The sequence below is a fragment of the Nicotiana sylvestris genome, chromosome 9, assembly GCF_000393655.2.
Source record: "Nicotiana sylvestris chromosome 9, ASM39365v2, whole genome shotgun sequence".
NCBI lineage: Eukaryota > Viridiplantae > Streptophyta > Magnoliopsida > Solanales > Solanaceae > Nicotiana > Nicotiana sylvestris.
Window position 1 is genome coordinate 9,932,252 of NC_091065.1, and position 16,286 is coordinate 9,948,537.

At 37.8% G+C, this 16,286-nt stretch overlaps 1 protein-coding gene and 1 pseudogene across 1 annotated transcript; both read right to left on the reverse strand.

Annotated features, from left to right (window-relative positions):
- Nucleotides 1-2,311: 2,311 nt before the first annotated feature.
- On the reverse strand, nt 2,312-4,788 carry LOC138876940 (premnaspirodiene oxygenase-like; annotated as a pseudogene).
- A 9,189-nt stretch (nt 4,789-13,977) lies between these two features.
- LOC138877224 (uncharacterized) lies at nt 13,978-15,314 on the reverse strand. The gene is made up of 2 exons (XM_070156816.1): nt 15,027-15,314; nt 13,978-14,127 (listed from the first exon to the last, which is right to left on the reverse strand). The coding sequence occupies exons 1-2, from the start codon at nt 15,312-15,314 to the stop codon at nt 13,978-13,980; spliced, it is 438 nt and encodes a 145-aa protein (XP_070012917.1).
- Between the last annotated feature and the right edge of the window lie 972 nt (nt 15,315-16,286).

The window sequence follows — 16,286 nt, forward strand, 5'->3', positions numbered from 1 at the left end:
ATTGTTTGAGACATATGGTAGGGATATTTTTTCTATATTGTGCTATCTACCTTAGCTGAGTTATACTGCTCAGTCATGATAATTATATTCGCGTGTTATATCTCTTTCTATGTACAATTTTGATATGTTATCTCACATATTATTGGTTTCCTTGTATGTTACATGAGTTTGAGCTGAATTGTGACACGTGGTTATATTCCGTGTTGTTTATCGAATTGTGTTTCTGTGAGATACTAACATATGGAGACCTGAGAGAATTGATGACTAATTTTGGGTCATAGAGTGGTATTGGCATTGATATTGAGGTGACGCATACACCAGGCTCAATATTAAGCTGAGTGGTATTAATATTAAGGTGATGCGTGCATCAGCCCCATGTCGGGCTAGATGATACTGATCGTTGACTTAGATCTAAATGATGCTTGGGCAAGGACATGTCCCTCTGGAGTCAGGTATTATCTGTGGATGCAAGCACAAGATCATACATATGTGCTTGAGAGGGACTTATGTCACGCACTCGTATAGTGCTGAGTATGTGTATGTCAAGGTCCATTGGCTTTGAGCCAGGCACTGTGAGCGTGCCTATAGTATGTTTCTTGGGCATTGTGGACGAATGTGCTGATATTTGTTTATACTTGATGATTTAACTATAAAAAAAATTATTGATCTGGCATGTATGACTGACATGCAGGCATGGAGTTGTATTATCCCTCACGCTAGTTGGTACTTGGTAACTGTACTTGAGGATTAGAGCTTGATATTACAATTTTATCCTGTTAAATACCCGTTTAAGTGAATTATATAATATTTGTGCCTTGATTATTATACCTGAAAAGCGTGCCCATTTTTTCTCTTATTGCATTGCTATGAGTCTGTTATCATTGAGCTATTCTCTTTCATAGGCTATTATTTTTTAGTTCCTCGGACCTTGCCTAGCTGGTCACTGCTTTTAGCTCGACGTTAGGTGTGTTTTCTATGGAGTATGTGGGGTTTATTGTACTTATATTGTACTCTGTACTTCGTGTGCAAATATAGGTGTTGCTGATCGTGGTAGTTACCCGTGAGCCGGATCCGGATTAGCTGGGAGATTTTGCGGTTGCACTGTTGATCCCTTTGCAGGCTTTGACGTCCATTCCTTATTTCACATTAACAATGTTTAGTCTTTCAGACAATATTATATTTTATTCAGACCATGTATTTACTTATTCTTTGGAGCTCATGCACTCAAAAGAATAAGTCCTTTTATTTACATATTATGTTGACACCGTTTTTACTTATTGGTTGATGGCTTGCCTAGAAAGTGGTGTTAGGCGCCGTCACGTTTTGGGTGAAAATTTTGGACCGTGACAATCCCAACTTATAAGATGATTCCTGCCAAAAGGAGGTAAATGAGCAGTTACAGGACTTGTTGAGCAAGGGGTTCATTAGACGAAGTGTCTTATTTTAGGATGCTCTAAGCTTGTTTGTGAAGAACAAGGACAAGTCAACGTATATTTATATTGGTTACATATAGTTGAACAAGGTCACCATAAACAACAAGCATTCTTTATCACGTATTGATTACTTGTTTGATCAATTATATAGTGTTTTCTTTTATAAGATTAACTTGATTTCTGGATACCATTAATTAAAGAAAAGAGCATCAGATATTCCTAAGACAACTTTAAGAACTCGTTATAGGCCCTACGAGTTCATCCACAATAGTGCAACCATCAGAAGTGAATTCATCCCTATTGCCTCTATCACATAGATATGCGATACTCAACTGATTATGCCTTAAACCATTAACAAACAAATATTATCTATAGCATGGGAGAGTGGCTTTCCTATTTTACCTACATCAATCATTTCACCTTTCTTACCTTTGCCAAATGCCACCTTTCCCTCCTTGGAAAGCTTTCAAGGTGAAGAAATTTGATTTGTCTCATGTCATATACCTTGTGCAACCGTTATCAAATAGTTCTTCTCCCTCTCACCTTAGCTTGCAAGACAGATTATTGGTTACTTTTAGACATCCAAATATTTTTGTGTTCTTTTCTTTGATAAGCAATCATAACTATGATGACCAGTGTGATCACTAGTTCATTTTTGCTTTTATTGTGTTGTTCAGTTAACCAGCTCTAAAAATTGCTATGAAGAAAATATGGAGGTACATATATAAACTGCATCAATGCAAACTTGAAGTATACAAGGTAACATATTTAGTAGAATAAGGAATCCATATTATAAAAGTAAACAGGTAAATAAAATCCTACCTCACAAGGAATAGATTCACCACCTTAAAATCTCACATAGCCCAAAAGATCAAAAGTATACAAACAGAATATGATGACACCATCAATTGATCTCCTCTTCATAATACAAGGATGTAAGTATATTCTATTCCAAAATATAAAAACAACAGAAAATCTTATTGGACATCTTGTGTCGAAAACTATAGTGGCATATTTCTATATGAAAGAAGACACAAAATATTAGAAATAGGTAAATACCAAAACAGCAAAGGAAGAAAGTACAATGGTGGGGTTGACAACGAAATTCAATTGCAAGATTCTTCTTTTAAGAAAAGGTTTGACGCCATGAGATCACTCTTGACAATGTTGATAAGGAGTAGCGATCAAGTGTAGGTCATTCTTTGTAGTACAAGCTGCTCCAGGCGCCTCGGTCAAGTCCAGTTCACTTGGATTGATTCCAGTTGGGAGTTTCCAGTCAAAGTGATACAACAGTTGAGCCAGTGGAAAATAAACATTTGCTAAACCAAATGACATTCCAGGGCAAATTCTCCTTCCGCTACCAAAGGGAAGATATTCATAATTATTACCAATATAATCCATAGAGTTGTGTTCAAATCTCTCAGGTTTAAAGCTTTCTACGTCATCCCAATATTTTGGATCTCTTCCCATTGCCCAAGCATTAATCACGACTTTTGTTTTCAATGGAATAGTGTAGCCGTTTAAGTCTGTTTCTTCTCTACATTCTCTTGGAAGCAAAAGAGGTAGTGGAGGATGGAGTCTGAAAGTTTCTTTAATGACCATCTTTAGGTATTTGAACTCCTCGACATCAATTTCATCAAAAGTTTCTTTCCCTCTCAAGATTTTTCTTACCTCTGCTTGAGCTTTGGAAAATACACTTGGATTCTTCATCATTTCGACCATGGCCCAATTAATTGTTGTTGATGAAGTTTCTGTTCCCCCACCAAAGAGGTCCTTCATTTTCGAGGAAGTTACAATATTCATTTCTCTTACAAACTTCATGACAAATTTCTACTGAAATATTCAAATAACATATTTGTACTACGTTTGTGCTACTACCTTTATTCTACACCTAAAGGAACTTTTAAATTTTCAATGACAAAAACCCAAAAAAAAAAAAAATTATCATGTTATTTTGCTACTTGTTTCGTTATCCTAATGCCAAGTTGTGGTGATTGAAATAACATTTGTTGTAATTTTCAAATGTGTAAATTTTATGACGAAAGTAAGATTAGTTGTCCTAATTGGAAGCTAACTAAAGTGACTCTTTAAGTACAAAAATTAATTATGCAATTTGAGAACGTTAGTATTAAACATAAATCATAATGCTTCATCAATTTCACTTTATATGGCACGGTATAACTAGATACAAAGTTTAAGAAAGACAGAAATGATTTTCGAACTTGTGGTATTAAATATGTCATGAAATTCCCGTGGCTATAAAAACATGTCATTAAAGATAAAATAAGAAGTTTAAAGTTAAATTATTTCTTATATAGAAATATGTCATTCTTTATGGAATAGAATAAAAACAAGTCCCACAAAATAGAATAGAAGGAGTACTAATAATGAAGATAGAAATATGCAGTATATAGTACTTACAAAAATGATAGCTTTGATGTTGTCGTTAGTGATTGGAAATTGAAGGCCTCCCTCTTTCATAAGTCTTAGCAGTACACCAATTATACCTTCACCTCCTGATTCACCATCGCTCTTTGAAGTCTTCTTGTGCTCATTGATGATATTTTCAAGAATGGCATCTATTTCATTGTGTATATTCATAACTTTAGCCTTCATTCCAGTGAGCACATGAAGAAACTTCAGTGAAGGGAATATATCAGCCACATCAAACCCTTCTATTAAGTGTGACACTTTTTTGACTAGTTCTACAAATTCGTCTTGCTTCTTATATTCTTGTCCAAATGCTGATCTACATGTCATAGAGTTTGTGAAAAGAGCAATCCTTTTTTGTTACATTAACTGGCTTACCAGAAGATGATCGAAAAAATTCAATCATACGATGAACTTCATCTTGTCTAATTGAGTTGAATGACTTGACAGTTTTGGCACTGAGCAATTCCAAGAGACAAATTTTACGCATTTGTCTCCAGTAATTGCCATAAGGTGAAAAGGCAATGTCCGTCCCATTATAACATACAATCTTGGCAGCTACAAGTAAAGGCCTATTTGCAAAAGCGAGGTCATGAGTTTTTAGTACTTCTTTTGCCATCTCAGGAGAACTAATAACAACTAGAGAAACTTCGCCTAGTTGAAGGTGCATAATTGGTCCATATTTTTTGGCTAAATCTCTAAGGACATGATGTGGCAGTCCACCTAGCATATGAAGCATGCTTCCAAGAATAGGTAATTTCGATGGACCTGGAGGCAATCTTTTGGTTTGGCTATTGGAATTCTTCCATTTCTTAAATAAAAAGAGGAATGACACAAAAAGGAAAAGGGAAAAGAAGTTGAAGAACTGCATTTTGGGAGGGAATTAAAGGGGGGATTATTTGACTTGATAGGTTCTGCAAACTGTTGTTGCAAATATATGCTCTTTTATAGGCATTTCGTTTAGGCAAGAAAATTTTCTTTTCAAACGAATAAAAGGCAAATATAAGTACTTATTAAAAAATTTTAAAGTCTTCAATTTATAAGGACTTATTTAAAAATAAATACCGAAATATAAGAAATTACTCTAACTAGTTATATAAAAAAAAATAGTTAAGAACCAGGCATACATAAATTCTCCACAAATGTTAATATATTTTAAATTTTACACCAAATATATATAATTAACGTCCAAAACTAACAAGGTGCAATAAAATAAAATATGAGTTTGATAAATAAAGCAAATTAATAAGTTTAGAGGCTACAAGTTGGCATACAAATGGTTTATTAAAATTAACTTTTGCATATTTAAATTTTATTAATACTTCAAACTATATATAATTACTATAGTTTATGTTATTTTGGAAAAATATAACTTTTACAGTTAAAATTAAATTTTTATAACTTGATATTGTTTGATCAACTATTATTTTTGTCATTGAAAAAAAGTTATTCACTTATGAAATTTTGTACATATAACTAATTGTGGTTAAAATACTATTATTGCAAACTGTACGACTAAAGTATAGTAAACTCGTAAATTTATCGTCACTTTAAATTTGTATCTATTGATTTTTTCATGACAAATAGTAGTAACTATTATCTAACTATTTTTATTTTCTTAAAATAAGAAGATAAATATTTATTTGACTACAAAATTTTGTTTCAAATTTTTAATGTGCCTAGAAGATTGCTACTAGGACGGAAAATTTACCTTGTGGCAAAAACTAATGATTAGTCACAAAATTTATCGTAGCAATAAATTTGTGGTTATATCATTTTATCGTAATGACTATTGCCATGATTTTTTAGAACTTGAAGAAAAGTTATTTATTTAGTAATATTTGATTTAAATGGTTTATTATGGCTAAAAGGTTATTATTGTTATATTAAGTTTCAACTCGTGGTAAAAATAAATGATTAGCTACGAAATTCTATTAAAGCAAGAAACATTTGGCTAATTTAACCTATATTGACACAACTTTTAATAACTTGAAGCAAAAATATTCATTTAGCTACAATATTTTCTTTCAAATAATTTATTGTGGTTAAAAAATTTACTATAGTTATTGTAATTTTTAACTCGTGGCAAAAAACTAAGAACTAGCTACATAATTCAATTATACCAATAAATCTATGACTATATCATTTAACTATTGCCACAACTTTTTAGAACTTAAAGCAAAAATATTTATTTAGCTGCAATATTTTATTTTAAATAATTTATTGGGGCTAAGAGGTAACTACTGCTACAGTAACTATTGATTCGTGGCAAAAAATTATGATTAGCTACCAAATTTTATTTGTAGCAATAAAATTATAGCTATTTTGATAGTTATTGCCACAATTACTAGCAATTGTAGCTAAAATGAGGAATTAACTTTATCAACTTAATTTTTGTGGCAAATTATTTTTATAATTTTGCAAATAGCCGTAGAATTTTAATTTTTGCGGCTATTATCAAGTATTAGCTATGTGAGTTGGGCATACCTAACTTGTTTCTCCTTATCAGCCTCCAAATTAAGTTTACATGCCTTTCTATTGTTTTTCTTCAAGTGCCAAAGACTTATCTCTAGCTACATTAATTCCTAGTTTGTAAACGACTAGGTATACACAGCGAATTTTACCCAAATAAAAAGATTAGAAGAATACACAGTAAATGTGCTTATTCTCCCTTTTTACCGGTCTTTGGTTATATTTATGCTAACCAAAAGGTTATATCGCATTTGTGTGATTACCCAAAAGGTCATCTTATATTTTAGAACTCGATTCTGCGTTCCGAAGTCTTTAAAACCTCATTTTATTCCTCCGCGATTTGCGTGCGCGGTCTGGGCGAATTTCCGAAAAGCTTTTATGTTTAAAGTTGATGAAAATAATAATTTTTGCCTTTAAAAGTTGATTTAGTTGACTTCAGTTAACGTTTTGAGTAAACGGACCCGGACTCATATTTTCAAAGTCCCCTGGATCTGTATCGATATGGGACCTAGGCGTATGCCCGGAATCAAATTCCGAGGTCCCTAGCTCGAGATATGAATTTTTTATGAAAATTGAAGATCAGAAAATTAAATGGTTTTATGAATTTGTTTAATATTTGATCTCATTGGTATCGGGTTCATATTTTAGTTCCGGAGCCCGGTACAGATTCATTGTGATATTTAAGACTTGTTTGTGAAATTTGATGAGAAACGGAGTTGGTTTGACGTGATTCGCACGTCCGGTTGTAAAAATAGGAACTTCAAAGTGTTCTTGAGAATTTCATTTGATTTGGTGCTAAATTCGTAGTTGTAGGTGTTATTTTTGCGATTTGATCGTGCAAGCAAGTCTATATGATGTTTTTATACTTGTGTGCATGTTTGGTTTGGATCCCCGATGGCTCGGGTGAATTTCGGATAGGCTACGAGATATTTTAGACTTAGAAATCTGGTGTGTTTTGCTGCAGCTAGTGTCCTGTTATTTTGTGCTTCGTGATCGCAAAGCCATTTTCGCAATCGCGAAGGGGAATCTGGGCTGGGGAGGATTTTACTCTACGCGAACGTGAGACCCTGGTCACGAATGCGGAGCATTGAGGGGAGTTGCTCTACGCAAACCCGACCCTTCGAACGCGAACGCGTAGCTCTATCTAGGTTGGGCACGGGACCCAGGAAACTCTACGCGAACGCGAGCATTGTCTCGCGAACGCGAAGGTGAGGCGGGCTAAACCTTCGTGAACGCGTAGTGCCTCCCGCGATCGCGTAAGTCCTTAGGAGGATGCCCTTTGCGAATGCGACAATGTCCTCGCGAACGCGATGAATACTGTCGCCCATCTATTAAAATCGCATTACGGGACTTAGCTCATTCTTTCAGATTTTCAAAAGCCAAATGACCTAGGGACGATTCTCGCAAGCTAATTTCTTCTCCAAAGTGTTGGTGAGTGATTCCAAACCATTTTCTTTCAATTACCCGTTGCATTTCATGAATTTACAACCTAAAATCTAGGATTTCCATGGTAGGAATTTGGGGTTTGGTAGAATTAGGGATTTTTGGGAAATTGGGATTTTGACCTCAATTCGGGGTCGAATTTCATAAACTAATTCCATATTCGGGCTCGGGATGAATGGGTAAATAGATTTTGTTCCGAACCTTGAATTTTGGCCAAGCGGGCCCGGGGTTGATTTTTTATTTTTTGGGGGAAGGTTTGGGAAATTTAATTCATGTATTCTAGTTGAGTCCTTTAGCAATTATTAATGTTATTGAGTTAATTGTGGGTAGATACGAGTGGTTCGGATGTGGATACAAGAGGAAAAGCGGTAATTGAGCATTGAGTGGCTCGCAGAGCGAGGTAAATGTCGTGGTTAACCTTGCCTTGAGAGATTAGGTCTTATTTGCCTATTTGCTATGTGTTTGAATGTTGAGTACAACACATAGGTGAAGTGACGAGTACTTACGCGTTGTTGTTGAGTCATAACATGCTAGTGAGTCTTATTCATAAAATTGTAGCTTCCCATGATTATATTATCCATGTATAGACTAGTTTATTGTTATGTTGATTGTTCTTATCATATGTACGAATTTTGGTATTGATTAGGTATTGACTCAAAGTTGAGGTCGATATTGTGGGAAAAAAATGTTAAAGTAAGACTTGTTGTTGTCACTTCTATCTCTCTATTATTATAGTTCCTTGTTTTGGTGAGGGAGAGTGTTAATGCACGAATGGTGATGCCATGCTATTCTTATTTGATTCATTTGGTGAGGTTGAGAGTAAAAGCACAAAGGGTGATGTCGTGCCATTCTTATTTGATTTATTTGGTGAAGTGAAGAGTAAAAGCACGAAGGGTAATGTCGTGCCATTCTAATTTGATTAATATGGTGAGGTTGAGAGTAAAAGCACGAAAGGTGATGCCGTGCCGTTTCTATTGATTATCTGGTGAGGTTGAGAGTAAAAGCACGAAGGGTGATGTCGTGCATTTTCCATTGCTGTGTTTACTTGTTATTACTGGTTCAAGGTGTACTAGCTACTTAAATTTCTTTACTTCTGTGATTCTTTATCTTGTAACCCCCTTAGCATGTTCCCCCCTCCCGTTATTATTTGTTTAGCTTCTACTAGTTGTTATTGTGCTCATGTATTGTTTAACTGCACAGATTTATGTATGTGTCTTGTCCTAGCCTCGTCGCTACTTCGTCGAGGTTAGGCTCGACACTTACTAGTACATGGGGTGAGTTGTACTGATACTGTACTTTCTGTGCAGATTTTGGTACTGGCTTGAGTTGACCCCGAGTTTAGCAGCAGGACTTGATTGACGAGAGACCAAGGTAGATCTGCTGGCGTCCGTAGATCCTAGAGTAGCTTCCTAGACTTGTTTCTTTACTGTTTTTTCTTCCAGAACATTGTAATATCTTTCAGATTTTGTATGTAGTAAATCGTAGTAGCTTATGAGTTGTGACTCCAGATCCTAAAAGTTTCAGTTACTTTAGGTTTTATAATATTCCACAAACTCTGTTTAGCTTTTGATTGACTTAACTAAATTCTATTATTAAAAATTTGTTGAAGTTGATTTGTGAACTCTCTAACTTTGGCTTGCCAAGCAAGTGAAATGTTAGGTGCCATCACGGTCCCGATGGTAGGAATTCCGGGTCGTGACAAGTTGGTATCAGAGCACTAGGTTTCCTAGGTCTCATAATTCATGAGCAAACTTAGTAGAGTCTGGAGGATCGGTATAAAGACGTCTGTACTTATCTTCCATAGGTTATGGAGTTAGGAATAGTTTCACTTGTATTTTTCTCAGTCATGCAATTTTGTTCTTTCAATGCTAATTGAACTCTTCTATTCTATTCTCTCGCAGATGGCGAGAACATGCACTGTATCTTCAGCTGAGCCGCAGCAAGAGCCCCCAGTGGTAGCTCCTATGAGGGGCAGAGGACGAAGCCGAGGCCATGCCAGAGGCCGAGGCGGGGGCAAGGCTCAGCCCAGAGCTCGAGCAGCAGCACCAGTAGCAGAGCCTCGGGTGGATTTTGATGATGAGGTTCCAGCCCAGACTGTTCCTGTCGGACCAGCTCAGGTTCTAGAGGGGTTCATAGCCACCCTAGTGCTTCATGATGATTTTGTTCGTCTAGTGGGCCTTATGGAGAGTGTTGCTCAGGCCACCAACATCTTTAAATCACCTTGACTGGATAAAACAAAATAGTACATCAGATGAAAGCATCCTATTACCAAACAATGGCAATAATAACCCCTATTATCCTTAGGCATATTTGGCTAAACCGCAACCATAACCTCTTCAATAATGATTCCACCACATTGATACTAGGAAAATAATTATGTATGCTATGGAATATATCTGTCTCACAAATCAGAACTTCAAACGTCTTACGATAACAAAACACTAATAAAATGGAACCCCGACCACACAACATCTATAAACTTAACATATATGATGCATACCAAAAAAACTCTGATAACGAAGGAGCAGGCGGAATCATTAGAAACTACGAAGGTCAATGGATTGATAGTTTCTCTTACCACACAATGGCCTCATCCCCCATCCAAGCTGAAATAATTGCCCTTCTGAAAGTATTAGAACTTGTGTTCAAAAAAAATAATTTTGTTTATAGAGGAAATAGATAGCCAGGTATTACTACAATCATTGCATGGAAATTCTCACATAAAGCTAATGGGAATCTTCTACATGATTGCAGGTTCCTGTTAGAAGCTCTGAACCAACCAAAAGTTAGGCATGTCTACCGCAAAAGAAACCAAGTGGCGCACACACTAGCAAAGTTTGGGAGCAACTGAAACTCACATACTAATATCGAGTGTGGCGAGCACTTCTGGAGTAAACCATCTTAATTTTCTTTATTTAGTTTCCGCAAAGACAAACTAGGGACTGCTTTGATAAGATCAGTCCAGCACTATAATAACTCTCTTTACTTTTAATGCTTAATAATAATCAGTGTCCCCTAGAGCCTTTATAAAAAAATGTACTACCATTGTTGAGTAGGAGCGGATGTAGCCATTTATCGACGGATTCAATTGATATTTTTTGTCTATTTTGTATATTTGTTCTATAGCGACGGTTTATTTTGTATATGTTTTGTATACTGGCAGTCTATTTAGTTTATTTATTTTATAGTGACAGTTTATTGTATAAAAATAATACAAAGACCATCCTATTTGTATCATTTTTGTATAGTGGCAGTCTATTTATGTCACGACCCTAGTTTGCCCTCCGTGAACTGTTGTGACGGCGTCTAGTCTCTATGACTAGGTAAGCCTAACAAATGCAGAACATAAATGAAACTTGTAGAAGAAATAATCAAAAAACCAAAATAACTGAATGGAAACAATAGTTATAATGTCGCTCGGCATACATAACACAACATTCTCAAAACCAAGTACACTATCCCAATACCCAGAAATTCACGGAAACACAAGCCTTTGGAATATCTAACAGTCTAAATCCAGAATATCTAAAAAGGAAGAAAATACAGAAGGGCAATGTCTAACAGCTAGAATAGAAAGAGACTCTTCGGTCTGCGGACGCGGCAGATGTACCTCGAAGTCTCTATAGTGGTCGCCTCCCTCAAAGATGGTAGGCCTGAGTAGCGGTACATGGATCTACACATGAAAAACATGTGCAGAAAGGGCATGAGTACACCATAGCAGTACTCAGTAAGTGCCAAGCCTAACCTTGGTTGGGTAGTGATGAGAAGTCCAGGGCCCTACTAAGGTTAAATAAAATAATAAGGTCAATAGAATAGAACAAAACATTATAATTAAGTACAACAGTAAAATAACACAGGATATACAGGACAACAACAACTATACAGAAACAAGGTAAACATAGAGAAAAATTACAGCTCAGCACCAATAATAACAATCGGGGATCTCCCAGGATACCGTCCTGTAGTACCATATGTACATATCCAATGGATCTTCTGGGGTCCCATCCCATAGTCCAACTCATAGTGCGCGAGGATATACCGGAATCCCGTTCCGTAGTCCCAAATGTAAATACCCAGTACTGGGGGAATCTACCAAGTGCATTCCCATAGTTCCATATAACTATGCAGGGGGATCTACCGGAATCCCTCATCCGTAGTCCCAAAATAAATAGACAAGAGGGAGCTACTGGAATTCCACATCCGTAGTCCCAAAATAAATACACAGCAGCAACAGGAAAATATATTCAAAAATGGCAAATTTCATATTAAGGCAAACTAGTAATTCTATCCTAGCATGCTGCATAGAATTTAGGTAAAACAGGTTGAACAAATAAAGCAATTAAGTCACTTGGACATGCTTTTCCTAAGCTAACAATATACTTAATAGTGCAACTAATAAAGACAGGAAAGGAAACATACTAGTAATTACATAAAGAAAATCGGATTTCGAACAATTAGAACAAGTACGCACTCGTCACCTCACGTACAAGGCATTTCAATTACCAAATATACCAATCCTAAGGGGAAAGTCTAGCACACAAGGTTAGAAAAGCCACTTACTTCGAACCGATTCAAAATCAATCTGAGACCATGTTCTTGCCACGAGTACTCGACTCCAAATGGCCCAAATCTATTCAATTCAATTGTATAATGTGAGTAACACTTCAAGTAACTGATTCTACAATTAAAGTCTAAGCTAATACATGAAATTATATAAAATAACCAAAACACCCCTCGGACCCATGTCTCGGAATCAGGTAAAAATTTATATTTTCAGAATCCTCACACTCTCACGAATCTAACCGTATCATAATTATCCCAATCCGATATCAAATCCCCAATCAAAACTCAATTTCTTGGTCTAAGAACGTTTCCCCCAATTTCCACCAAAATTTCGAAATTAAAGGATGAATTTAAGTGTGGATACATGGAAATTAGTCTAAACTGAATAGGAATTACGTACACAAATCGCCCAGGTGAAAATCTCTTCAAAAAATCGCAATCTCCCGAGCTCCCAAGTCCAAAATATGAATTATGGCTCAAACCTTCGATTTTGGGTTTTAAGAATCTTCCTAGGGATTCCCTTAATCGCGAACATGGTCAAACCTTTGCGCTCGCGAAGCACAAATTGACGTTGACAATTTTTCCTTCTTCGCAAACGCATCTCCTTCTTCGCGAATGAGTCCCCTTCTTCGCGAACGCGAAGGCTCAGCTCCCAACCCATCGCGAACACGGCTCTCTTCTTGTGAATGCGTAGATCAAGGCCCCAGCCCTTCTCGAACGTGAGACCTCCCTCAAGAACGCAAAGGCTAAACCTTCAGCTCCACGTCCTATCGCTTCACGAACGCGATGGCCAGCCGCGAACGCGAAGAACAACTGGTCTGCAACACACCAGCAGTTTTTTTGCAACTTCAAACATCAAGAAATGGTCTGGTTAACCACCCGAAACTCACCCGAGGCCCCAGAGACTCAACCAAACATACCAACATATCCTATAACCTCATTAAAACTTGTTCTAACCTTCGGAGCGCACAAAACAACATCAAAACGCCTATTTCTCATTGGATTCAAGCCTAAGAATTCCAAAAACTCTAAAAATACGCTTTCGATCAAAAAGTTGATCAAACCTCGTCCGAATGACCTGAAATCTTGCACACACGTCAAATAAAACACTACGGAGCTACTCCAACTTCTGGAATTCGATTCCGACCCTCGGATAAAAATCTCGCTATCGAACTGTAAACTTCAAAAATTCAACTTTCATCATTTCAAGATTAAATTAGCTACGGACCTCCAAAATACAATCCGAACACGCCCCTAAGCCCAAAATTACCCAACAAGGCTAATGGAACCATCGGATTTCCATTCCGAATCCATCTTCACATTGTTCTTACTACGGTCAACTTTCCAACACTTGAGCTCTCATTTAAGGACAAAGTATCCCAAAACTCTCCGAAACTCAAAACCGAACATCCTGGCAAATCAAAATAGCAGAAATAAACTTGGGGAAAGCAGTTAATGGGGGATCGGGGCGTAAATTCTTAAGATGATGGCCGGGTCATCACATCATCGTACACTTAAACATTCGTTCGTCCTCGAACGAGCATAAAGACATACCTGATGTAGTGAAAAGATGAGGGTAACGACTACGCATGTCCTTCTTGGTCTCCTAGGTCGCCTCCTCGACCGACTGGCCCCGCTACTGAACCTTTACTGATGCAATGTTCTTTGACCTTAGCTTCCTAACCTGTCTATCCAATATTGTCACTGGCTCCTTAACATAGGATAGATCCTTGTCCAACTGGACTGAACTGAAATCCAACACATGTGACGGATCACCGTGATACCTCTGGAGCATCAAAACATGAAATACCGAATGAACTTCTGCTAAGCTGGGAGGTAAAGCAAGCTCATAAGCAACCACCCCAACACGCCTCAATATCTCAAAAGGGCCAATAAACCTTGGACTCAACTTCCCTTTCTTCCCAAATCTCATAACGCCTTTCATAGGCAAAACCCGAAGCAAAACCCGCTCTCCAACCATATAGGAAACATCACGAACCTTCCGGTCCGCGTACCTCTTCTGTATGTATTGGGCTGTACGGACTCTATCCTGAATCACCTTAACCTTCCCCAAGGCATCCTGAACTAAGTTTGTGCCCAATAATCTAGCTTCACCCGACTTAAGCCAACCCACCGGGGATCTACACTGCCTACCATATAAAGCCTCACACGGTGCCATCTGAATGTTGCACTGATAGTTATTGTTGTAAGCATACTCTGCAAATGTCAAGAACTGATCCTAAGACCCTCCAAACTCAATCACACATGCATGGAGAATATCCTCAAGAATCTGAATAGTGTGCTCGGATTGTTCGTCCGTATGGGGGTGAAATGTTGTACTCAACTCCACCCGAGTATCCAACTCATGCTGAACGGCTCTACAGAACTGTGATGTGAATTGCATACCTCTATCTGAAATGATGGAACCCAAAATACCTTACATACAAACAATCTCACCGATATAGATCTCCGCCAACAACTCTGAGAAATAAGTAGTACACAAACAAATAAACTGAGCGGACTTGGTGAGCTGATCCACAATTACCCAAATAGTATCGAACTCTCTCAAAGTCCGTGGTAGCCCAACTACAAAGTCCATGGTGATCCGCTCCCACTTCCACACCGGAATATCTGTCTACTGAAGTAACCTACCCGGTCTCTGGTGCTCATACTTCACCTGCTAACAGTTAAGAACTGAGCTACAATTCCAACTATATCCTTCTTCATCCACCTCCACCAGTAGTACTGCCTCAAATCCTGATACATCTTCGCAGCACCCAGATGAATGGAATACCGCGAACTATGAGCCTCTTCTAGAATCAACTCTCGAAGCCCATCAACATGGGGTACAAAAATCCTACCTTGCATCCTCAATACCCCATTATTACCAATAGTTACATCTCTGGCATCACCGTGCAGAACCTTGTCCTCGAGGACAAGCAAATGAGGGTCATCATATCGTCGCTCCCTCATAAGATCAAATAAGGAAGACCGATAAACCACGTAAGCTAGAACTCGACTGGGCGCCGAAAGATCCAATCTCACAAACTGGCTGGCTAGGGCCTGAACATCCATTACCATAGGTCTCTCCGATGCTGGTAAATAAGCCAAACTCCCCAAACTCTCTGCCTAGCGACTCAAGGCATCGACCACCACATTGGCCTTGCCCGAGTGATACAAAATAGTGATATCATAATCCTTTAGTAACTCTAACCATCTCCTATGGCGCAAATTTAGATCATTTTTCTTGAACAGGTGCTGCAAGCTCCGATGGTAAATATAAATCTCGCAGGCAACACTATACAACTAATGATTCCAGATCTTCAAGGCTTGAACAATGGCAGCTAACTCAAGATCGTGGATCAGATAATTTTTCTCATGTACCTTCAACTGTCTAGACGCGTAGGCAATCACCCTATCGTCATGCATCAACACCGCTTCGAGGCCAATCCTCTAGGTATCACAATAGACCGTATAAGACCCCGAACCTGTAGGCAGTATCAAAATTGGGGTTGTAGTTAAAGTTGTCTTGAGCTTCTGAAAGCTCGCCTCACACTCTTCCGTCCACTCGAACGAAGCACCCTTCTGGGTCAGTCTGGTCATAGGGGATGCAATAGATGAAAACCCCTCAACAAAATAGCAGTAGTAACCCACTAAGTCAAGGAAACTGCAGATCTCTGTAGATGAGAATGGTCTAGGCCAACTCTACATGACCTCAACTTTATTTGAATCCACCAGAATACCCTCACTCGATACCACGTGGCCTAAGAATGTCACGGAATTTGACAAAAACTCACAATTCGAGAACTTAGCATATAATGTCTTTTCTCTCAAGGTCCGAAGCACTATCCTCAGGTGCTGCTCATGATCTTCCCGACTCCGAGAATACACCAGAATATTATCAATAAAGACAATGACGAACGAGTCAAGATACAGACGGAACAC